This window comes from Hirundo rustica, chromosome 3, assembly GCF_015227805.2.
Source record: "Hirundo rustica isolate bHirRus1 chromosome 3, bHirRus1.pri.v3, whole genome shotgun sequence".
In the NCBI taxonomy this organism is placed as follows: domain Eukaryota; kingdom Metazoa; phylum Chordata; class Aves; order Passeriformes; family Hirundinidae; genus Hirundo; species Hirundo rustica.
In genome coordinates this window covers 116,401,168-116,427,179 of record NC_053452.1, presented here as the reverse complement: position 1 = coordinate 116,427,179, position 26,012 = coordinate 116,401,168, and the positions used below count along the sequence as shown (strand labels likewise).

The 26,012-nt window shown below is 56.3% G+C and overlaps 1 protein-coding gene across 1 annotated transcript in view; it reads right to left on the bottom strand.

The window, feature by feature from the left end:
- The window catches only part of LOC120750061 (putative Polycomb group protein ASXL2), a 59,702-nt gene extending 35,561 nt beyond the window's left edge, over positions 1 to 24,141 (bottom strand). The window contains exon 1 of the mRNA XM_058419698.1: positions 24,012 to 24,141. Within this exon, the coding sequence (XP_058275681.1) occupies positions 24,012 to 24,068 (57 nt within the window). The 5' untranslated portion in view covers positions 24,069 to 24,141. The remainder of the gene's footprint in view (positions 1 to 24,011) is intronic.
- Positions 24,142 to 26,012: the final 1,871 nt, after the last annotated feature.

Here is a 26,012-nt window from a genome sequence, read left to right as displayed (position 1 = left end):
ACCAGGGTGACAGCTGGGTTTTCCCAAACTCAACGATCCTTCCAAGCTCTTTTAATCACGGCTTTGCTGAGCCCAACCCAAAGCTCTGCTCCCAGGCCAACCTACTGCACCACAGCCCGGAGGAACCCTCCAGGCATTCCCAAATTCTGGGACAGGATGGAAGGTGGGCATTCCCAAATTCTGGGACAGGATGGAAGGTGGGCATTCCCAAATTCTGGGACAGGATGGAAGGTGGGCATTCCCAAATTCTGGGACAGGATGGAAGGTGGGCATTCCCAAATTCTGGGACAGGATGGAAGGTGGGCATTCCCAAATTCTGGGACAGGATGGAAGGTGGGCATTCCCAGATTCTGGGACAGGATTTAAGGACTCAAGGATTCCCAGCAGGAAAAGCTGCGCTTCCGAGGACTGGCCCACAGGGAGTGACCTCTTCTCAGCCTTGAAGGAAAACCTTTCCACCAGAGTGTGAGCTTGCTGCTGGAGGCAGGGAGGGGACAAGCGGGTCCCAGCCAGCAGGAAGGGCAGGGGTGGGAGGAGAACGGGACTTGTCACCCTGGTTTTTCTGAGTTTTTTAAAGCCTTTTGGTTGTTCATAAAATGGAGTCAGACTTTTTAGCTACTGTACAATATTACGAGCAGTTTCTGCCTTTTTCTCACAGATGTAACATAAACAAATCCTTTGTTTCTCATTCCCTGTCCTTTGTTTGCATATTTCTAACCTGAAAACAATTGTAACTGACAGTTGGTCTGGCCATTCGGCTGGGAGGTGAAAACTCCAGAAGCCAATCCACAGCCAGACCCACAAATGTATAAAAAGTAAGAAATAAACAGGCTGAGGGTTCGCTGGGCCTTGGCTCTCTCGGAGGAACAGCTCTGCCCTGCGAAATCTCTCGTCTCTGTGCGATTGCTTTGCGTATCCTGATCACAGGGACTGGAAGGTTCTGGAGCTCTGACCCCCAGTGAGCAGCGGTGACGCCTTTGAAAGGAGTGACGAACCCCAGCACTGCGGGGGGAGGATCCACGATGAACAAATCCCACCAGACACGGGATCTGCACAGGGACAGTGCCACCAGTGCTGTGTGACGCGCTGGGGGCAGCTCAGCGTGACACCAACGCTGCCAGCTGCCCAAACGCTCCTGCTCCAAGGGAACAGAGCTGCCAAAGCTTCTGTCCCAAACCCCAGCTGATGCCTCGGGGTTTAATTCCATGTTTTTCACGTTCTGTGCTGCCCAGGGTGCAGCTCTGAGCTCGCATTCGGGATCACTCAGCTCTGCACACAGCAGGGACACAAAACAAATCCTGTTCCTGCTGCACACCAAGGACAGCTTCCAGCCCAAAAGCACAAACAAGGGTGGATTAAAGGGAGAAAAGAAGAAGGATGGGATCTCACAACCTGGAGCTGTAACTGGACAATTAAACCCCAACATGCAAATAAACCAAAACTTATAAAAATGTGAGATCTTGTGACTGTTTGTGCATTTTGTGATCATTTTGGGTCCACCTTGGGTGCAGCCCTGGCCAGGCTCTTGTCCTGCCCATGGAGGATCCTAAAGGCCTTTCAATAAATATCTATTTTATTCCCCTTTCAATAAATACCTATTTTATTCTCCAGGTACCTCTGTGATGCCTTCCTGAGCCAGCACAGCCACTGCTCAGCACAAGGCACAGGGAATTGGCCACTGGCCCCAGGGCTGTGCCAGCTCTGGGGTGGCAGCAGGGCCAGGACAGTGCCTGTCCCCTGTGCTGGCACTGCTGGGGACAGGCAGGACACCATGGGGACAGGCAGGACACCACAGGGACACACAGGACACCAGAGGGACAGGCAGGACACCATGGGGACAGGCAGGATACCACAGGGACAGGCAGGACACCAGAGGGACACACAGGACACCACAGGGACAGGCAGGACACCATGGGGATGGGCAGGACACCACAGGGACACACAGGACACCAGAGGGACACACAGGACACCATGGGGATGGGCAGGACACCAGAGGGACACACAGGACACCAGAGGGACAGGCAGGACACCATGGGGACAGGCAGGACACCACAGGGACACACAGGACACCAGAGGGACAGGCAGGACACCACAGGGACACACAGGACACATGGGGGACAGGCAGGACACCACAGGGACACACAGGACACCAGAGGGACGGGCAGGACACCATGGGGACGGGCAGGACACCATGGGGACGGGCAGGACACCACAGGGACACACAGGACACCAGAGGGACGGGCAGGACACCACAGGGACACACAGGACACATGGGGGACAGGCAGGACACCACAGGGACACACAGGACACCAGAGGGACAGGCAGGACACCATGGGGACGGGCAGGACACCACAGGGACACACAGGACACCAGAGGGACACACAGGACACCAGAGGGACAGGCAGGACACATGGGGACAGTCAGGACAGACATAGAGGAAACCACGGGGACAGGCAGGACACCACGGGAACAGTCAGGACACCAGGGTGCCACAGAGGACACCATGAGGACAGTCAGGACACCAGACTGACAAGCAGGACACCACAGGGACAAGCAGGACACCAGAATGACAGTCAGGACACCAGGATGAAAGTCAGGACACCACAGGGACAGGCAGGACACCAGGATGACACCGAGGACACCAAAGGGACAGGCAGGACACCAGGGTGACAGGCAGGACACCATGGGGACACAGAACAAACCACAGGGACAGGCAGGACATATGGGGGACAGGCAGGACACCACAGGGACACAGAAAAAAACACAGGGACAGGCAAGACACCAGGGTGACATCAAGACATCGTGAGGACAGGCAGGACACCAGGGTGACACGCAGGACACCATGGGGACACAGAACAAACCACAGGGACAGGCAAGACACCAGGGTGACACCAGGGTGCCACACAGGACACCATGAGGACAGGCAGGACACCACAGGGACAGGCAGGACACCAGGGTGACACCAAGACACCGTGAGGAAAGGCAGGACACACAGGACACCAGACTGACACTCAGGACACTGTGGGGACAGGCAGGACACCACAGCCATAGGAAGGACACCACAGGGACACACAGGACACCAGGATGAAAGTCAGGACACCAGACTGACAAGCAGGACACCACAGGGACAGGCAGGACACCAGGATGACAGTCAGGACACCAGAATGACAGTCAGGACACCACAGGGACAGGCAGGACACCAGGGTGACAGGCAGGACACCAGAATGACAGTCAGGACACCAGGATGACACCGAGGACACCACAGGGACACACAGGACACCAGGATGAAAGTCAGGACACCAGACTGACAAGCAGGACAACACAGGGACAGGCAGGACACCAAGATGACACGCAGGACACCAAGGTGACACCCAGGACACCCTGGGGACGTGACACCAGGGCGAGGACTCAGTCACAGATTCCCACATCTGTCTGGAGTGGAGCACGCCGGTGTTCGGAGTGAAAACGTGTGCTCGAAGCGGTTCGGGGTTGTCTGGGGAGGTTTTTACCCCCAATCAGCCCCTCAGGGTTTAATCCTGAGATCCTCCAAGAGCGGACATGGAGCTCCTCAGACCATGAACGCTTTGGCAAAACGCGCTTTGGAATTCCTCCTGTCGGGCGTTCCCTTGCGCAAAGAGGGATTTAAAGCTGGAGCCTAATGTTAAAGTTCAGGATCCACACACAGAACAGACCCAGCTGGAGCATTTCTTTGTACGCTGAGCTGTCAAGCCTTCGGCTCCCAAGAGGTATTTTTGGAATTAAATCCATGTTTGAGTTCAAGCCCTGCAGCAGCACCTGCCTCTGCCCAGGGCAGCTGGCACAGGGCTGGAGCACGTCACCGCTTCCCAGCCCGCAAATTCCTGGGAATGCAGCTGGAGAGCAGACAGGGAAGAGGTCAGAGCCCCCAAACCTGCACAGCAGCCCCACAAGGAAATGCCCAGAACGAGGCGAGCTCGGCCCTGCTGCCCAGGAGCAGCTTCCAGGATTCCTGCAGGAAAACTTGGGCACGGCAAAGCCACCGCTCCTGCTGCACTTCCTAAACACAGGCAGCACTTCCACTCGGGTTCCCTCCTGGAAACAGAACTCAAACTTCCCAAACCCAGAGCAGTAAGTGAGGAGCTTCCACCTGGATCAGCTCTGGAGACACAGGCAGCCAAACCTGCTCACACCTCATCCTCACATCCAGCACAGAGCTCCTGGCCACTCCTTCCCGGGGGGAGGAGAATTCCAGCCCCAGCCGGCAGCAAAAGCTGCGCGTTTCCTGCCAGCAGGGAATCACCCCTGCAACGCCAGCCCGGGCCACAAGCGGGTCACGGCTATAAAAAAACGCCGAGTGGATGTGAAATTCCTGCTCGGTCACCCCCGGAGCAGCCGAGAAAACCCCGCAGGAAGCCCGAGGGGCTGAAGGACTCGACGCAGATTGCAGGATCTGCCGCACTCGTCCCACTGGCACAGCGCTGCCTTGTCAGGCAGGAAGGAGGTCAGCGAGGAAGGGACAATGCTGTGCCATGAAAGGCCACGCCGAGCTGTCACACGGCTCGGGAGGGGACACCCCAGAGCCACCTCCCTCCTTGGGGACCTGGACTCAGCTGGGACAGCGACAAGGACCAGGGGAGGACACGGGAGGACTCTGCTGCCACAGCAGCTCCACAGTTTGCTCCTGCTGAAATCCACCCTGGGAAGGTGGGGCAGGACAGGGACACGGATCACTCAGCAAGGGCAGGAACCAGCACGGGAATTTTGGGATGGTTTGGGTTGGAAGGGATCTTAAAAACCGTCCAGTGCCACCCCTGCCATGGCAGGGACACCTCCTGCTGTGCCAGGCTGCTCCAACCCGGCCTTGGGCACTGCCAGGGATCCAGGGGCAGCCACAGCTGTGCCAGGGCCTCAACACCCTGCCACGGAACAATTCCTGCCCAAAATCCCACCCAAATCTCCCCTTTTCCAGCTCCAAGCCATTCCCTGTGTCCTGTCCCTCCAGCCCTTGTCCCCAGCCCCTCTCCAGCTCTCCTGGAGCCCCTTCAGACCCTGCCAGTGCCTCCAAGATCTCCCCAAGCTCCGTTTCCCAATATCGCATCCATCCCTGCCCTCTAAATTGTATTTGCGACGTTTCATTTCAAATATCTGCCCAGAAGGACGCTCAAGTGCCTCTTCAAACAGAAAACTTCTGCATCTGTGGAAAACCTGTCCAACCAGAGGACACCACGACCACTCTGAAGCTGCCCTGAGCTCCCAGCAGCTTCCAGACTTCCCACCCAGTTACTGGCCAAGCCCAGCTCTGAGTGCAGAATAAACAGCTCAGAGAATCACAGGATATCCTGAGCTGGAAGACACCCACAGGAATCGAGTCCAACTCCTCAGTTTGAAAGAAGCCCAGTGGGATCGTGCCAACCCCAAAGAGGAGAGGATTGCTGTCTGGGATGGATTTTTGTGGGGAAAAGCAGGAGGGGACCCCCTACAAAACAACTCAAAGCTTCACATCCCTGAATTGAGAGCAGCAGAGAAAAATGGGAAATCAGCTCTGAGGTGGGGCTTGAGTACAAATCCCTTCAGGTGGGATCATCATCTTCATCTTCAGGTGGGAGAGGGGCACATGTCTGTGGGTGGGGACTGACAGAGTGACCTTTTCCAAAAAAACCCCCTCTGCATTATCCCTGAAGGTCTGAGAAGGCGGAGGGGCCGTACAGGGGATCTAAAAGTAACACCATTCCCAATTATCAGCAAGAGATAATTATCAATTATTATTATTAATCCCTAAGACAGGCTTGTTGCACCACTCCTGGCTGTCCATTCAGGCTCTGTGGGAAACGGATTTGTAGAGAATTCCTCACGTGCATTTACCCATCATTATGAAGAAAACTGTAACAGCAATTTCAGACCCTCGAGCCCTGCAAAACACCAAGTTCCGGAACAATCCAACAAGGCTCCCTCACACAGCACAGGAGTTCAGGATCCACACACAGAACAGACCCAGCTGGAGCATTTCTTTGTACGCTGAGCTGTCAAGCCTTCGGCTCCCAAGAGGTATTTTTGGAATTAAATCCATGTTTGAGTTCAAGCCCTGCAGCAGCACCTGCCTCTGTCCAGGGCAGCTGGCACAGGGCTGGAGCACATCACCGCTTCCCAGCCCGCAAATTCCTGGGAATGCAGCTGGAGAGCAGACAGGGAAGAGGTCAGAGCCCCCAAACCTGCACAGCAGCCCCACAAGGAAATCCCCAGAACGAGGCGAGCTCGGCCCTGCTGCCCAGGAGCAGCTTCCAGGATTGCTGCAGGAAAACTTGGGCACGGCAAAGCCACTGCTGCTGCTGCTGCTGAACTTACAGGTGCAAGTTTAAACTTAACTCCCGGCCACGCTTGTCCCAAACGCCTCAAAGTCCCTCAGGCACCGAGCTCCTGTGGGCTGGAGCGGCCGGAATGGCCGGAGTGACCAGAGTGACCAGAGTGACCAGTGGCTGGAGTGGCCAGAGTGTCAGAGTAGCCAGAGTGCCCCAAGTGTCCTGAGTGTCCCAATTTCCCTGAGTGGCCAGAGTGCCCCGAGTGTCCTGGATGTCCTGAGTGCCTGCAGTGGCCAGAGTGCCCCGAGTGTCCTGAGTGTCCAGAGTGGCCCGAGTGTCCTGGATGTCCTCAGTAGCTGCAGTGGCCAGAGTGCCCCAAGAGTCCTGAGTGTCCAGTGTCCAGAGTGTCCTGGATGTCCTGAGTGCCTGCAGTGGCCAGAGTGCCCCAGGAGTCCTGAGTGTCCAGAGTGCCCCGAGTGTCCTGGATGTCCTGAGCACCTGCAGTGGCCAGAGTGCCCCGAGTGTCCTGGATGTCCTGAGCGCCTGCAGTGGCCAGAGTGCCCCGAGTGTCCTGGATGTCCTGAGTGCATGGAGTGGCCAGAGTGGCCTAACTGTCAGAGTAGCCAGAGTGTCCCGAGTGGCCAGACTTCCTGGAGTACCTGGAGTGGCCAGAGCGTCCCAAGTGTCCCAAATGCCCCAATCTCCCAGAGTGCCCTGACTGTCCCAAGTGTCCCAAATATCTCAATCTCCCAGAGTGTCCAGAGTGCCCCAAGTGGCCCAAGCACTTGGAGTGCTCAGAGTGGCTGAAGTGCCCTGAGTGTCCCAATTTCCCAGAGTGTTCCGAGCACCCTGAGCGTCCCAAGTGTCCCAATTTCCCAGCGTGTCCCAAATGGCCTGAGTATCCTGAGTGCCTGCAGTGGCCAGAGTGTCCTCAATGCCCAGAGTACCCCAATTTCCCAGAGTGTCCAGAGTGCCCTGAGTGGCCAGAGTGTCCCAAGTGCCTGGAGTACCCTGAGTACCCCAAGTGGCCTGAGTATCCCAGTTTCCCAGAGTGTCCGGAGTGTCCCAAGTATCCCAGTTTCCCAGAGTGTCTGGAGTGTCCTGAGTGTCCTGATTTCCCAGAGTGTCCGGAGTATCCCGAGTATCCTGATTTCCCAGAGTGTCCGGAGTATCCCGAGTATCCTGAGTGCCCCAGTGTCCCGACTTGCCAGTGTCTGGAGTATCCCGAGTGCCCCAGTGTCCCAAGTATCCGATTTCCCAGAGTGTCTGGAGTATCCCGAGTGCCCCAGTGTCTCAAGTATCCCGATTTCCCAGAGTGTCTGGAGCGTCCGGAGTGTCCCTAGTGTCCCAATTTGCCAGAGTGTCTGGAGTATCCCGAGTATCCCAGTTTCCCAGAGTGTCCGGAGTGTCCCGAGTATCTCAATTTCCCAGAGTGTCTGGAGTATCCCAAGTGTCCTGATTTCCCAGAGTGTCCGGAGTGCCCCAGTGTCCCGAGTATCCCAGTTTCCCAGAGTGTCCGGAGTATCCTGAGTGTCCTGATTTCCCAGAGTGTCCGGAGTATCCCGAGTATCCCAGTTTCCCAGAGTGTCTGGAGTATCCCGAGTGCCGCATTGTCCCAAGTATCCTGATCTCCCAGAGCGTCCGGAGTGTCTGGAGTGTCCCGAGTGTCCTGATTTCCCAGAGTGTCTGGAGTATCCCGAGTGCCCCAGTGTCCCGAGTATCCCAGAGTGTCTGGAGTATCCCGAGTGCCCCAGTGTCCCGAGTATCCCGATTTCCCAGAGTGTCTGGAGTATCCCGAGTATCCCAGTTTCCCAGAGTGTCCCGAGTGTCCCGATTTCCCAGAGTGTCTGGAGTGTCCCGAGTGTCCTGATTTCCCAGAGTGTCCCGAGTGCCCACGACAGGGTTGGCAGCGGCTCCCACAGCCCCGGCACGGCTCCTTCCCCCAGGTTGCACCACCCCGTGTGCCAGCAGAGTGGGAAGCAGGACCAGGAACCTGCTAAATCCCACCTAAAACCAGCATCACCTCCTGTGTTAACTAAGGAAAGAAAAGCTCCACGATGGAGCTCAGCAAGCGGCTTCACACTCTCCTGGGTGCTGAAAGGGGGGGGGAAAAAAGGGGGGGGAGAAGGAAAAGGGGGGGAAGAAGAAAAAGGGGGGGAAGAAGAAAAAGGGGGACGAAAAAAGGGGGGGAACGAAAAAAGGGGGGGGAACGAAAAAAGGGGGGGAACGAAAAAAAGGGGGGAAACGAAAAAAAAGGGGGGGAAACGAAAAAAAGGGGGGAAACGAAAAAAAGGGGGGGAAACGAAAAAAAGGGGGGGAATGAAAAAAAGGGGGAACAAAAAAAAGGGGGAGAAAAAAAGGGGGAGAAAAAAAGGGGGAGAAAAAAAGGGGGGGGGAAGGGGGGGAAGGAAAGGGGGGGGAAGGGGGGGGGAAAGGGGAGCCCCTCAAACTCTCCCAGCACAAGGAAATAAGGAAAAGCAACCCTTTAAACACACCAAGCCTGGAAGAGCTCCTTGGAGCAGCCTGGGAAAGTGTCCCGAGGCAGGGCTTGGAACGGGATCAGCTTTATGGGCAAAGGCTCCAAGCCTCAATGTCCAACCCGGCCTTGGGCACTGCCAGGGATCCAGGGGCAGCCACAGCTGTGCCAGGGCCTCAACACCCTGCCAGGGAACAATTCCTGCCCCAAATCCCATCCAAATCTCCCCTTTTCCAGCTCCAAGCCATTCCCTGTGTCCTGTCCCTCCAGCCCTTGTCCCCAGCCCCTCTCCAGCTCTCCTGGAGCCCCTTTAGGCCCTGCAGGGGCTCTGAGCTCTCCCTGGATCCTTCTCCTCTCCAGGTGAGCACCCCCAGCTCTCCCAGCCTGGCTCCAGCCCTGGAGCAGCTCCGTGGCTCCTCTGGGCTCTCTCCAGCAGCTCCAGGTCCTTGTGCTGCTGGAATCCCCAGGGCTGGGGCAGGTGGGGTCTCACCTGAGCTTCCTTTGATCACAACTCTGAACACAAACTCTGTGTTTGTCCAGCAAGCACAGGGGAAAAACAGAACTGGGCTCTGTCATCCCAGGGGCTGCTCCACCGGGACTGAGCTCAGGAAAAGCTGGGAGGGATGATATTTATTTATTGGGTTTTTGTTTTTTGCAAGAGGTTGGAGAGTGAATTCCAATTTCCCCACACAGAAAGAAGGGAAGAAAGAAAGAACACAAACTGCAGGACTCGGCAGAAGAAGGAACAGGATGATTTTGACCAAGCGCTCTCATGAAACCAATTTTGAGTTCAGGATGCAGTGAAACACAAGGGACAGCACCATCATCAGAACACCCCTGACAGGGACACCCAGTTACCAGAGCCCCAATAACACGGATATCACACCCAAAATCCACGAGGGCCCCGAGAACAGAGCGCACAGCTCCCAGCCAATGCTCCTGAAAGGAAAGTTTCCTTGTGCCCCAAAGTGAGAAGTTCACGAGTTCAGCTCCTGCCTCGGAGCTGTGTCCCACGATGACACCGGGGGTTGCTGTGAGCAGCAGCCACACCAGCCCAGAAGGAACAAAAAGTGCTTTTAAGGCAGGATTGCTCTGGCTGTCCTTACAGGGAGCAGCTGCAGAGCCAGGAACCACCGAGGTGTCCGTGGGACACCAAAGGGTCGGGAGCAGCTCCAGCTGCTGCCACGGGTTTTTGCTCCCTGGCCCTTCCAGCTAAATCCAGCCAGGGATTTAAATCCCAAGAGCACAGGGACACCCCAGAGCTGGCCAGGAGCCCCAGCCCTGGGGCCACCCAGCTGCTGGGTGAACTCCAGTTAAAAACCAAATTATTGTGATTAAAACAGACCTCGTGGAAGTGTGTAACCTGGAGAATCTCAGGATCGCTGAGGCTGGAAAAGATCTCGGAGAGGAGTCCAAGCCGTGCTCAACCCCCAGCCCAGAGCTCTGAGTGCCACATCCAGGTGACACCTCCAGGGCTGGGCACTGCAAAGCTCCCTGGGCACTGCCAAGGCCTGAGCCCCCTTTCCATGGGGAAATTCCTGCTGCTGTCCGAGCTGAGCCTGGCCTGGCCCAGCCTGAGGCCATTTCCCCTTGTCCTGTCCCTGTTCCCTGGGAGCAGAGGCTCTGCTGGCAGACTGAAGGTCCCTTAAAGCTCTGGTGACAGCAGAGATTTTTTTACAGATGTTTTACAGACTGAATGTCCCAGCTGCTCTTGGCCCTCTGTCGTTCCTCCTCCAAACAGAAGCAGAAAACCTGACAATCACAGAAAAAGCAGATCTAAATCTCAAGTGTGCGGTTCTGGTGCGTTTGACACGTGCTGGGAGCAGCTGAGCTCAGGACTGAACCCCAGAGCCACAGGAGGGTGCTCAGCCAGCCCTGGTGAGCCTGGGCAGTCACTCACACCAACACTGCTGGGTCTGCACCCCAACAAATCACACCTGGGGCACAACAACCCAGCCCCAAGGAAATTATTGTATCAAACAAATCACACTGTGCACAACAACCCAGCCCCAAGGAAATTATTGTATCAAATAAATCACACTGTGCACAACAACCCAGCCCCAATAAATTATTGTATCAAACGAATCACACTGTGCACAACAACCCAGCCTCAATAAATTATTGTATCAAATAAATCACACTGTGCACAACAACCCAGCCCCAATAAATTATTGTATCAAACAAATCACCCTGTGCACAACAACCCAGCCCCAAGGAAATTATTGTATCACTCAAATCACACTGTGCACAACAACCCAGCCCCAAGGAAATTATTGTATCACTCAAATCACACTGTGCACAACAACCCAGCCCCAAGGAAATTATTGTATCACTCAAATCACACTGTGCACAATAACCCAGCCTCAATAAATTATTGTATCAAATAAATCACCCTGTGCACAACAACCCAGCCCCAATAAATTATTGTATCACTCAAATCACCCTGTGCACAACAACCCAGCCCCAATAAATTATTGTATCAAACAAATCACCCTGTGCACAACAACCCAGCCTCAATAAATTATTGTATCAAACAAATCACCCTGTGCACAACAACCCAGCCCCAAGGAAATTATTGTGTCAAATAAATCACCCTGTGCACAACAACCCAGCCCCAAGGAAATTATTGTATCAAACAAATCACACTGTGCACAACAACCCAGCCCCAAGGAAATTATTGTATCAAATAAATCACACTGTGCACAACAACCCAGCCCCAAGGAAATTATTGTATCACTCAAATCACCCTGTGCACAACAACCCAGCCCCAAGGAAATTATTGTATCAAATAAATCACATTGTGCACAACAACCCAGCCCCAAGGAAATTATTGTATCAAATAAATCACCCTGTGCACAACAACACAACCTCAAGGAAATTATTGTATCAAACAAATCACACTGTGCACAACAACCCAGCCTCAATAAATTATTGTATCACTCAAATCACCCTGTGCACAACAACCCAGCCCCAAGGAAATTATTGTATCAAATAAATCACATTGTGCACAACAACCCAGCCCCAAGGAAATTATTGTATCAAATAAATCACCCTGTGCACAACAACACAACCTCAAGGAAATTATTGTATCAAACAAATCACCCTGTGCACAACAACCCAGCCCCAAGAAAATTATTGTATCAAACAAATCACACTGTGCACAACAACCCAGCCTCAATAAATTATTGTATCAAATAAATCACCCTGTGCACAACAACCCAGCCCCAATAAATTATTGTATCACTCAAATCACCCTGTGCACAACAACCCAGCCCCAAGGAAATTATTGTATCACTCAAATCACACTGTGGACAATAACCCAGTCTCAATAAATTATTGTATCAAACGAATCACACTGTGCACAACAACCCAGCCTCAAGTAAATTGATTGTTGTATCATTTAAACAAATCACACGGGGCACAACAACCCAGCCTCAATAAATTATTGTATCAAACAAATCACACTGTGCACAACAACCCAGCCCCAAGGAAATTATTGTATCAAATAAATCACACTGTGCACAACAACCCAGCCTCAATAAATTATTGTATCAAACAAATCACACTGTGCACAACAACCCAGCCTCAATAAATTATTGTATCAAACAAATCACCCTGTGCACAACAACACAGCCTCAATAAATTATTGTATCAAACAAATCACCCTGTGCACAACAACACAGCCTCAATAAATTATTGTATCAAATAAATCACACTGTGCACAACAACCCAGCCCCAAGGAAATTATTGTATCAAACAAATCACACTGTGCACAACAACCCAGCCCCAAGGAAATTATTGTATCAAACAAATCACACTGTGCACAACAACCCAGCCCCAAGGAAATTGTTGTATCATTTAAACAAATTACAGTGTGCACAACAACCCAGCCTCAAGTAATTTATTGTATCACTCAAATCACACTGTGCACAACAACCCATCCCCAAGGAAATTATTGTATCAAACAAATCACACTGTGCACAACAACCCAGCCCCAAGGAAATTATTGTATCAAACAAATCACACTGTGCACAACAACCCAGCCCCAAGGAAATTATTGTATCAAACAAATCACACTGTGCACAACAACCCAGCCCCAAGGAAATTGTTGTATCATTTAAACAAATCACAGTGCGCACAACAACCCAGCCTAAAGTTAATTATTGTATCAAACAAATCACACTGTGCACAACAACCCATCCCCAAGGAAATTATTGTATCAAACAAATCACCCTGTGCACAATAACCCAGCCTCAATAAATTACTGTATCACTGTCCTAGGGTAACTTTATGATGCCTGTATCCCCAATCGTCTGCTCCGTTTGTGCTGTATATTGAGTTCTGTGCCTTTAAGACTGGTTCTAAGAGCAAGGAGAAGCGCGGAGTTTGTTTTGAGAAAACTGCCTGACTCCTACACATTCTGCTGTTCAGCGGAGGCTTGGAGAGACTGCAGGACAGAGATCTTGTTTTGCTTTTAGTTAGTTTTACACAGCTAGGGCAGAGAAGTTCCCTGGACTGTTTTATTTCCTTTTTCTTGGGACTGTTTAAACCTGCTCTGGACTGAAAACCCAGGGGAGCACTGGGGGCTGCACCGGGGCCTGGAGCTCGGCATTTTCCAGCAGCGCCGGAGGGACTGGGACTGAGGAGAGACTGAGAGAGAGCCGAGCTCCACCCACGGCAAGAACCTTCTCAATTTGCCATCTCACTCCAGAACGAGAGGTTTTATTGTTTCATATTATTCATTCTTTATACTTGTATGCACTTCATTTGTTTAGTAAAATAGTTTTTTCCACTTTTCTCCAAAGGGTTTTTTTTTTTACCAGACCGGTTGGAGAGAGGGGCCACTTAAGTTTGCTTCCTTAGAGGGATCCTATACAAAGGTTTTCTCCCAAATTTGTCCCAAACCAAGACAATCACTCAAATCACCCTGTGCACAACAACTCAGTTCCACACAATTTGGATTTCGCTCCTTGCCAAACCAAACCAAACCAAACCACCCGAGAGCACACCCAAGCCCACTGGGTTGAAGCTGAGCCCGTTCCCTCAGACACCAGGCGCTGCTGCTGCAGTGACATTTACACCTCCTGCAGCGCTGCAAACGCCACGCCAGGGGCTGGGACACCGAGATCTCCAGGCTCCCTCCCAGCCCAAACCAAATCCCGTAAAAGTGGGATTTTACACCCAGGAAACACCTCTGGCTTTGGGTCTCCGCTTGCAAAAGCCTGAAATGCCCAGGCAGGCGTGCAGAGGTGCAGGACTGAGCTAAACCCACACCTGCAGCACATTGATGGCTTTATAGAAGGACAGGAATTGTTCCCTGGAGGGTGGCGAGGGGCTGGGCTGGAATTCCCAGAGCGGCTGTGGCAGTGCCCCAGGCCAGGCTGGACGCTGGGACATCCTGGGACAGTGGGAGGTGTCCCCTGCCCACGGCAGGGGGTGGGATGAGGTCAGACTGAAGATCCTTTCTGAGAGGAATGACGAGATTTGTCTTTACACACAAGCCCTGGGTCTGCTGGTAGATAAAACCAGCGCTGAGAGATGAGAGAAACAACGGGAAGGATTCTGCTGATGGATGAATGGAAAAGAAGAAATTTGCCTTTACAAACAAACCCTAGGGTTGTTTATAAGTGAAACTGGATATCGAAAGATGAAAGCAACAATGGGGAAAAACCCATAAATCCATAAGAATTAAAGATTAGGGGGGTTATACATGAAAAGGGGAATCTTAGGCATTTCAGGAAGTCTGCACCTCTCAAGTACCTCAGCCAGTGGGGAAAGAGAGAGGGAAATGCAGCTGGGAAATTGGGATAAAAAGGAGGCTGAGTCCTCCGAAAAACTGAGAGACCCCAGGAGAAATGCCCCATGGCCTCTCCCTTTATTGGAATAAAGTCAAAGGACTGCTCTGTCTCCTTTTTGGACATAAACCTCTGGTGTTCGTGGATTAATTTTCCTAACATTTCCAACCCAAACTGCTCCGTGACTCTATAAATCGCAGAGAACGCCTTTGGCATCCTCCACCAGCGCTGGATTTTCCTCCTGGAGCGGGGCAGAGGTGAAGAGCTGCCCACATTTCCACCCGGGAGAGGCACTGGGGGCAGGCCTGGGGGATTCCCCAGCTGGCACAGCCACCGCTTCCCTCTCCTCCTGGGACCTGCCCCACCCTGCCCTGCCCAGGGAAACGGCATTCCAGAGCTCTTCCAGCTGCACTCACACCCTGGGACAGGTGGGCTCCACTGCCAAGCCGAGAGCCAAGCCCTGGGGTAGATTTTAAACAGCTGTACTACTAATTGTAATTGTAACAGCAACCTAATGAGCCCCACCTTAGCCAGCCCCACAGGTGGGAAATGCACTTCAGTGAGCTCCAGAGCAGCCACCTGCACAGCCACAGCCGCAGGGACGGCATCTGCAGCAACTCTCAGAGCCCTTTGGGAGGTTAAAGCTCCCAGCAGGAGCAGAGGAACTTGGAAATTAGTGTTCAAAACTGCAGGCCCATAATTGGATTAGGGTGACTGGAAGGGGGATTTTGTAGTCTGCTGCTTTGCTCCAGCCATTAGAGGGGATTACACTTCCACCCCATCCTGCACGAGCTCTCTTTCCACACAGGAACCATTTTTAAGCTTCCATTTGTCTGTCAGAGATGCCTGGGATGAGCTTAAAGCAGATTTCAGCTCACTGAAACTTCTGGGAGCAGCAGTGCAGGTGCCAGAGGATCGGGCTGAGCTCACACCTGCAACCTCTGGCTTTTCTGGGAAGTCACAGAATCACAGGATCACCGAGGCTGGAAAATGCCTCCAAGGCCATCCAGTCCCAGCTGTGCCCGATCCCCACTGTCCCCAAGAGCTCTGAGTGCCACCTCCAGGTGACACCTCCAGGGCTGGGCACTGCAAAGCTCCCTGGGCACTGCCAAGGCCTGAGCCCCCTTTCCATGGGGAAATTCCTGCTGCTGTCCGAGCTGAGCCTGGCCTGGCCCAGCCTGAGGCCATTTCCCCGTGTCCTGTCCCTGTTCCCTGGGAGCAGAGCCCGACCCCCCCTGGCTGTCCCCTCCTGTCAGGGACTTGTGCAGAGCCACAGGGTCCCACTGAGCCTCCTTTTCTCCAGGCTCAGCCCCTTCCCAGCTCCCTCAGCCTCTGCTGGGGCTCCATTCCCTTTCCCAGCTCCCTCAGCCTCTCCTGGGGCTCCGTTCCCTGTCCCAGCTCCCTCAGCCTCTGCTGGGGCTCCATTCCCTTTCCCAGCTCCCTCAGCCTCTGCTGGGCCTCCATTCCCTTTCCCAGCTCCCTCAGCCTCTGCTGGGGCTCCATTCCCTTTCCCAGCTCCCTCAGCCTCTGCTGGGGCTCCATTCCCTTTCCCAGCTCCCTCAGCCTCTCCTGGGGCTCCATTCCCTTTCCCAGCTCCCTCAGCCTCTGCTGGGGCTCCATTCCCTTTCCCAGCTCCCTCAGCCTCTGCTGGGGCTCCATTCCCTTTCCCAGCTCCATTCCCTGCCCTGGACACGCTCCAGCCCCTGCAGCTCTCTCTTGTCAGGAGCTGCCCCCAGCACTGGAGACACCCCAGCACAAAAATCCTTCAAGAAAAAAACTTGGAAAAAAAAAACCAGTCAGGAAAAAATAACACCCAAGAGCTGCAGCTGCTCAGGGATCTGCTGTATGAGCGAGGAGGGAAGCAAAGTGCCCTTCTCCATGAACATGTGCCAGAGCCTGTGCCAAGTCCTGCTCAGCCCTGTGCAGCCACCAGCCCGTTTCCCTGGAAGCGGTGCCAAGGTAATTCCCTGGCTGGCACACGCGGAGCTGCGTCACGGGCTGGGAGGGCACCAGACACCGCCTCAGTGCCCTCAGCTGTGGCCACCACCTGCCCTGTCCCCTGTCCTTCAGAAACCTCTGCACAGGAATCTTACAGCTGTGACACACCACGCCTCACCACGGCTCGGTGTCTGCGCTGGAAATTCGTCCCTGGGAATAGGGAAGGAGCCGTGATAATCCTCAGGGCTTTAAAAGCGAAATAAAGAACCTCCAAAAAGCCCAACAGAGCAACAAATAACTCCTCCAGAAAAAAAACCAAAAAACCAAAAAACAATCCAGGAAGCCTTCAGCAGCTCCAGCTCTCAGCTCATTCTGCAAGCTGGGATTAATCCCTGGATCTTCTGCAGCACCACTGTGTTCAACACCTCGGTGAGAAGTGCAAAAACCATTCCAGGTTCTCCAGGAAGAGCCTGCTGTGCTCCACAGCAGCTTCCAGACTTCTCCCATGGAACAATCAGCCAGAGCAAGTCCAGAGGAGGCACCGAGGTGATCTGAGGGATGGAGCAGCTCTGCTGTGAGGAAAGGCTGGGAGAGCTGGGATTGTCCAGCCTGGAGAGGAGAAGCTCCAGGGTGACCTGACCGTGCCTGAAGGGGAGAAAAAGAAAGATGGAGGGACAATATACAAGGGCTGGAGGGACAGGACACAGGGAATGGCTTGGAGCTGGAAAAGGGGAGATTTGGGTGGGATTTCGGGCAGGAATTGTTCCCTGGCAGGGTGGGCAGGCCCTGGCATAGCTGTGGCTGCCCCTGGATCCCTGGCAGTGTCCTGGACAGGGTTTGGAGCACCTGGCACAGGGGGAGGTGTCCCTGGGACACGGGGAGGTGTCTCTGCCCATGGATGAGGTTTAGGGTCCCTTCCTCCAAACCATCCTGGCATTCCCAAGCACAGGGCTGCAGCAGCTGCCCTCACAAACGGCTCACACGAGCACTTTGTGTCCCTGTGCGACCCAGCCAAGGAGCATTTCCAGGGCTCACACCGCCCCAGCTCCTCGGCACTGCCGGGTGGAGCAGCAGAAAACTGTTTCCTCAGGTCACCCACGGAGAATTCCCACGAAAAACCAACCCCAAATCCCTTCAGCCTCAGCAATTGCAGCTCACACTTCCCTCCCTCCCCACAGAGCACCACAGCCAGCCAGGCTGGGGCTTCCAGCCAGGAGCGGGATGGGGACAGGTCGCTGTGGCACCGCCGCAGAGCCACCAGGGCAGAGCAGGGAGCGCTGGGCTCTGCCCATCCCTGCTCCGAGGAAGCTGCATCCCGAGCTGATGAGCACAGCGAGAGGAAAAGCAGCAGCTGCAGGACCTGAGCGGGCAGAATGTCCCACAGCAGCTCTCTGCTGCACTGCTCAAGTCCTGCCAGCAGTGCAGCACCAGGGCACCTCCAACCACAGCTCTGGGAGCACCCACTGGGTGCTGCAGTGGAGAACATGGAATGATTTGGGTGAAAAGGAACATCACAGCTTGTCCAGTTCCGTGGGCAGGGACACCTCCCACTGTGCCAGGCTGCTCCAACCCGGCCTTGGGCACTGCCAGGGATCCAGGGGCAGCCACAGCTGTGCCAGGGCCTCAACACCCTGCCAGGGAACAATTCCTGCCCAAAATCCCATCCAAATCTCCCCTTTTCCAGCTCCAAGCCATTCCCTGTGTCCTGTCCCTCCAGCCCTTGTCCCCAGCCCCTCTCCAGCTCTCCTGGAGCCCCTTTAGGCCCTGCAGGGGCTCTGAGCTTTCCCTGGATCCTTCTCCTCTCCAGGTGAGCACCCCCAGCTCTCCCAGCCTGGCTCCAGCCCTGGAGCAGCTCCGTGGCTCCTCTGGGCTCTCTCCAGCAGCTCCAGGTCCTTGTGCTGCTGGCCCCAGGGCCGGGGCAGCTCTGCAGGTGGGGTCTCACCTGAGCACAGGGGCACAATCCCCCCCCCCGCTGCCCACCCTGGGCTGTGGGATGCAGCAGGACAGGCCTAAGGCCAGTCCTAGCCCAGACGTGCTCTCCCAGCCAGCACTGGGTGAGCAGGCAGCAGCCCCAGATCTCTGATAACCCCCAGAGGCACTGCCCCGAGCGTGGGCACTGCCCTGGCACCCCCTGGCTGGGCACACACACAGAGCTCTGGCTGTGCATACACACACACACAGCTCTGGCTGTGCACACACACAGCTCTGGCCGTGCACACACACACAGCTCTGGCTGTGCACACACACAGCTCTGGCTGTGCACACACACACACAGCTCTGGCACAGCTCTGGCCGTGCACACACACACACAGCTCTGGCTGTGCACACACACACAGAGCTCTGGCTGTGCACACACACACACACAGCTCTGGCTGTGCACACACACAGCTCTGGCTGTGCACACACACACACAGCTCTGGCACAGCTCTGCCTGTGCACACACACACAGCTCTGGCCGTGCACACACACACAGCTCTGGCTGTGCACACACACACACAGCTCTGGCACAGCTCTGCCTGTGCACACACACACAGCTCTGGCTGTGCACACACACACAGCTCTGGCTGTGCACACACACACACAGCTCTGGCACAGCTCTGCCTGTGCACACACACACAGCTCTGGCCGTGCACACACACACAGCTCTGGCTGTGCACACACACACACAGAGCTCTGGCCGTGCACACACACACAGCTCTGGCTGGGCACACACACAGAGCTCTGGCTGTGCACACACACACAGCTCTGGCTGTGCACACACACACACAGCTCTGGCTGTGCACACACACACACAGCTCTGGCACAGCTCTGGCTGTGCACACACACACACACAGCTCTGGCTGTGCACACACACACACACAGCTCTGGCTGTGCACACACACACAGCTCTGGCACAGCTCTGGCTGTGCACACACACACACACAGCTCTGGCTGTGCACACACACACAGAGCCCTGGCTGTGCACACACACACAGCTCTGGCACAGCTCTGGCCGTGCACACACACACACACAGCTCTGGCTGTGCACACACACACAGCTCTGGCACAGCTCTGGCCGTGCACACACACACACAGCTCTGGCACAGCTCTGGCTGTGCACACACACACAGCTCTGGCTGTGCACACACACACACAGCTCTGGCTGTGCACACACACACACAGAGCCCTGGCTGTGCACACACACACAGCTCTGGCACAGCTCTGGCCGTGCACACACACACACAGCTCTGGCTGTGCACACACACACACAGCTCTGGCACAGCTCTGGCTGTGCACACACACACAGCTCTGGCTGTGCACACACACACACAGCTCTGGCACGGCCCTGGCCGTGCACACACACACAGCTCTGGCACAGCTCTGGCTGTGCACACACACACAGAGCCCTGGCTGTGCACACACACACAGAGCCCTGGCTGTGCACACACACACAGAGCCCTGGCTGTGCACACACACACACAGCTCTGGCTGTGCACACACACAGAGCTCTGGCTGTGCACACACACACACAGCTCTGGCACAGCTCTGGCTGTGCACACACACAGAGCTCTGGCTGTGCACACACACAGAGCTCTGGCTGTGCACACACACACAGCTCTGGCACAGCTCTGGCTGTGCACACACACACACACAGCTCTGGCTGTGCACACACACACACACAGCTCTGGCTGTGCACACACACACAGCTCTGGCACAGCTCTGGCTGTGCACACACACACAGCTCTGGCTGTGCACACACACACAGCTCTGGCCGTGCACACACACACAGCTCTGGCCGTGCACACACACACACAGCTCTGGCACAGCTCTGGCTGTGCACACACACACACAGCTCTGGCTGTGCACACACACACACAGCTCTGGCCGTGCACACACACACAGCTCTGGCCGTGCACACACACACACAGCTCTGGCTGTGCACACACACACATAGCTCTGGCACAGCTCTGGCTGTGCACACACACACAGCTCTGGCCGTGCACACACACACAGCTCTGGCCGTGCACACACACACAGCTCTGGCTGTGCACACACACACAGCTCTGGCTGTGCACACACACACACAGCTCTGGCACAGCTCTGGCTGTGCACACACACACACAGCTCTGGCTGTGCACACACACACACAGCTCTGGCACAGCTCTGGCTGTGCACACACACACACACAGCTCTGGCTGTGCACACACACAGCTCTGGCCGTGCACACACACACAGCTCTGGCACAGCTCTGGCCGTGCACACACACACAGAGCTCTGGCTGTGCACACACACACAGCTCTGGCTGTGCACACACACAGCTCTGGCTGTGCACACACACACAGCTCTGGCCGTGCACACACACACAGCTCTGGCTGTGCACACACACACAGCTCTGGCTGTGCACACACACACAGCTCTGGCTGTGCACACACACACACAGCTCTGGCACAGCTCTGGCTGCGCACACACACACACAGCTCTGGCACAGCTCTGGCTGTGCACACACACACACACACACATACAGCCCTGGCCGTGCACACACACATACCCTGGTTGGGCACACACACACCCCCTGGCACAGCTCTGGACGCAGGATCACAACCCCAGCCTGGCACCAGGCCAGGGGCAGGCTGAACACAGGCACCTGCAAAGCGTGTGCTGCCTCTCCCCTGCTGCAGGTGGGCTCTGAGCTGCAGGGAGCCCAGGCCCTGTCCCCAGCTCCCAGCTCTCTGCAGCTGCACTGGCACCCAGAGAGGCAGGAAATGAGAAAAGGTTGTTTATCAACAGCGACTTCCTGCCCTCACCGGGACCCTTCCCTCACCTCACGCTGCTCTGCTGCCCCAGTTAGCAGCCCCACACCTCCCCAGAGCAGCACAGCTGGAGTGCCAGGGAATTCCCTCGTCCCTGCAGCACCCCCAGCAGCAAACGGCACGGCCTCACTGCCCTGTCTCACCTCTGAGCTGCTCCAAGGGATGCAGTTAATTCAATAATAAATTACCTCGGTGCATTCCCATAGCTCCCCAGAGCTGGAGGACGCCTAATCCCAAACTCCTGGCCAGGAGGACTGAAGTGGAACAAGAACAGATCAGCACCAGAAGCTGAATTACAAAAAGCAACGGTTTTGCTGGTTTAGCTGCCTCAACCACCTGTGAGCAGCAGGGCAGAGGTGACAGAGCAAGAGAGGGGTACAGACCTGCCCCAGGAAATGCAGCTGGGATGACTGCAGGGAGCTGGGGAGTTCCCCAGGACAAACCTGCCTGGAGAGCCAGTTCTGTGAGGAGAGGCTGAGGGAGCTGGGAAAGGGAATGGAGCCCCAGCAGAGGCTGAGGGAGCTGGGAAAGGGAATGGAGCCCCAGCAGAGGCTGAGGGAGCTGGGAAGGGAATGGAGCCCCAGGAGAGGCTGAGGGAGCTGGGAAGGGAATGGAGCCCCAGGAGAGGCTGAGGGAGCTGGGAAAGGGAATGGAGCCCCAGCAGAGGCTGAGGGAGCTGGGACAGGGAATGGAGCCCCAGCAGAGGCTGAGGGAGCTGGGAAAGGGAATGGAGCCCCAGCAGAGGCTGAGGGAGCTGGGACAGGGAATAGAGCCCCAGCAGAGGCTGAGGGAGCTGGGAAAGGGAATGGAGCCCCAGCAGAGGCTGAGGCAGCTGGGAAAGGGAATGGAGCCCCAGCAGAAGCTGAGGGAGCTGGGAAGGGGCTGAGCCTGGAGAAAAGGAGGCTCAGTGGGACCCTGTGGCTCTGCACAAGTCCCTGACAGGAGGGGACAGCCAGGGGGGGTCGGGCTCTGCTCCCAGGGAACAGGGACAGGACAAGGGGAAATGGCCTCAGGCTGGGCCAGGCCAGGCTCAGCTCGGACAGCAGCAGGAATTTCCCCATGGAAAGGGGGCTCAGGCCTTGGCAGTGCCCAGGGAGCTTTGCAGTGCCCAGCCCTGGAGGTGTCACCTGGATGTGGCACTCAGAGCTCTTGGGGACACGGTGGGGATCGGGGACAGCTGGGACTGGGATGGGTTGGGAAGGATTTTCCAAGCTGTGTGACCGATCCTGGGACAAGCAGAGCCCCAGGCCCATCCCCTGCAGCCCAGGCACTCTTGGGCTCACCCCGGAGGTCAGCGAGGGAAGCTCCACACAGAGAGGACACCTGGAGACAATCGGGGAGATTCCTGATCTTGGGGACAGTTTTCTGCCACCTCCCAAAAGCAGAAGAACAAGGCACATGAAGAGCTTTTACATTCCTCAGCACAATTTTACAACTTTCCCTCCAAACCCCAACCAGCAGCAGAGAGCCAAGCCCAGCACACAACCCAGGACCAAGAACCACAGCCACAATTCCAACCCCAAAACACAGGCAAACCTCGGGGAGATTGCAGCTGGAGTTTGACCAGAGTCCTTCAACATTCCTGCTGAGCAGGCAGATTTGCCAAAGCCGGGGTTTTGGCAGGGATTTACTCATCCTTTCCCCCTTTTGCCTGGCTCTGGGCAAATGCACAGCCTGCGGTCGTGAGAGGTCTCAGTGCAGTTCTGTTAAGTACACGGTTTAGCCCTTAAGTGGATTCTTAGGGATCAGTGGGTGCACAGAGGCTGGAAAAGAGCTGATCCCACCTCCACCCTCCACTGGAGATCCTGCCACTGCTCCTTCAAAAGAAACTGTTAAAATTACACACAAAAACACACGCAGAGCAACACCGAAGCGTTAGCCTGCAAGCTAGTAAGTTATTTCCTAAAAACTCTCTAACTGCACTGCATCTCCTGAACACGGCAGCTATTCTGATGCCTTTCAAGCTGTAAACACAAAGTCCAAACGAACTCGTGCATTAAAATACCCCTTGCAAGTCTCAGCCTCAGGTTTCTATTTACATTTGCTTCCCAGCCAGACTTTTCAAGTCTTGTTTGAACAGATCCCTCTTCCAGGAGGGTTCCCAGCAGCCCAGCTCCTCCCCCGCTCCGTGAGGGGGATTTATCCCGATCTGGGCAGCGTGAGCTGAGCTTTCACAACCCAGCGTTGCAGCCCAGCTCCCGCAGGTCGCACTCGCGGAGTTTTCCTCTCTCATTCCCGAATGCGAGTCTCAATTTGTGAACTTCCCTTTTCTCCACCCTCACTGCCCGGCGCACACGGGGCACTGCGCCGAGGCCGCCCAGGCGACAGGACAGCAACAAACCCCGCCACGCTGGGAAACCGGGTGATAAAAATTCACTCTTTAGGACTCGCAGCTCTCCCTGAGCCGGGGCAGCCCAGCAGCTCCCAGCTGAACGAGTTCAGCCGCACGGAAGGCACGGGCACACCGCGGATACCGAACCCCCCCCACCCCCGTGTGACTTCCACCCTCGCTCGCCAGAGCGAATCCAAGCGGCAATCCCTCCCCCCACGCCGCTTCCCAGGGAAATCCCTGCCGGGAAGCACGAAGCAGCCGGAGAACAGGTTAAAATAAAGCAGCGGAGCGGAGCGGCGGCAGGGCCGGGCGGGCCCCGCCGCGACTCCCGTCCCCCCCGCCGGGAGCGCCCCGACCCGCCCCGCGGCCTCCGACCCGCCCCGCGGCGCTCCCCCCCCCGCGCACCGTCCGGGCGGCCTCTGCCCAGGTCCTGCCCTTCTTCCTGCGGCCCTTCTCCCTCATGTCGGACGCGGCGGGGCTCGGGGCGCTCGGGGGCTGTCGGGGCCGGGGCGGCGGCCCCTAAAGGCGGGCAGCGCCCAGCGCGGCGGCCCCAGCGCCCGCCGCCGCCGCCATGTTGGCTCCGGCTGCGCACGGGCCGCGGTCATGTGACCCCGCCCGCCGGGCCCGCCCACAGGGGCGGGGCTGGGAGGGACGCGCCCGCTCCTCCCCATGGCCGCGTTCCCGCCTCCCGCCGGGACGAGCAAAGATGGCGGCGGCGCCTGAGGGGAGCAAAGATGGCGGCGCGGGCGCCTCAGGGCGGCGCTGCGGCTCCGCTGTGGTCGGCGGTGTGTGTCCCCCCCCCCCCCCCGCCACAGCGGCTGTCACCGCTGACAGCTCCCCTCTCCCGCCGCCACCGAGTGCCACCGGCAGCCTCCGGTGCCTCCTCCGCGCTGGCCGGCGGTTCCCGCAGGCTGCGCTGGCGCGGTGGCTGAGGGGGAAAGATGGCGGCAGCTCGCTCACAGCCCGCTGCCCACCGCCTCCTCGGTGACACCGATGGTGACGTCCCAAGAGTCAGAAATAGCGAGCAGTTCGCCCAGGGATTCGTGGAGAATGGGCGGGGGGTTGTGGAACAGGTTGGCTATGGTCGAAACAGCCGAAAAGGAGGGAGCCTGAGCTCCCTCAGTGGGGTTTTATCACATAATCAGGGGTCTTCCTGTTGAGCGTTGGCTCCTGGTGTGTCTCTTGTCATCTGCCTGGAGCCAGGCTTATTATCACACACTTATTATTTACACACTTACACACTGGTGAAAATACAAGCATAGATGTGACTTGTTCACAAGCTGTGGCCCAGGGCAGTGGACACGTCTTTCTTGGCCAGAAAAGTGATCTTTGTTTAAAATGGAACCCAGAGCCCCCCAAAAGAAGCCAGGCGGGCACAGAAACAAACATTGCTAAATAAACATGCATTAGGCAGGTGGCCCATACATTACATAGGTGGTCTTATGAAAACGTTACCCTGCAAATGTTGCGATTCTTGCTCCTTGCTGTGTGGGGTTTGTGGAAGGCTCCACGTTGGGCCCTGTGCGGAACAATTCAGTGCCTCATTTCCAAAGCAGCCGCTGTGTCTGTGTTCAGAGAGCTCCTCAAAGCAGCACCAGCACCACTGTCCCCCCTGTCCCACCTGTCCCCACTGTCCCACCTGTCCCCACTGTCCCCACTGTCCCCACTGTCCCCACTGTCCCACCTGTCCCACCTGTCCCCAATGTCCCCCCTGTCCCCACTGTCCCCACTGTCCCACCTGTCCCCACTGTCCCACCTGTCCCCGCTGTCCCCACTGTCCCCACTGTCCCCACTGTCCCACCTGTCCCCCCTGTCCCCACTGTCCCACCTGTCCCCACTGTCCCCCCTGTCCCCGCTGTCCCCACTGTCCCACCTGTCCCCACTGTCCCACCTGTCCCCGCTGTCCCCACTGTCCCACCTGTCCCCACTGTCCCACCTGTCCCCGCTGTCCCACCTGTCCCCACTGTCCCCGCTGTCCCCACTGTCCCACCTGTCCCCAATGTCCCCAATGTCCCTCAATGTTCCCTCACCTGTCCCCAATGTCCCTCACCTGTCCCACCTGTCCCCACTGTCCCCACTGTCCCCACTGTCCCACCTGTCCCCACTGTCCCCACTGTCCCCACTGTCCCACCTGTCCCACCTGTCCCCCCTGTCCCCACTGTCCCCATTCCCCCTCACAGCACAGCCCAGCCTCCCATTCCCCCAGTTCCCCTGTCTTGGGTTGCAATGAAAGATGTAACCAAAAGTGTTTGCCTTCTGTTAAAACTGCTTGGGGCAGTGTTTGTTTGTCCCTTCCAGGAGCCATCCCTCACCATTCCAGGGGATCTCTGCTGTTCCTGGCCCATCCAGGCTCACTGCAGGGCTCAGACAATTCCAGCAGCCCACCGGGAGATGCTGCAGCCAGGG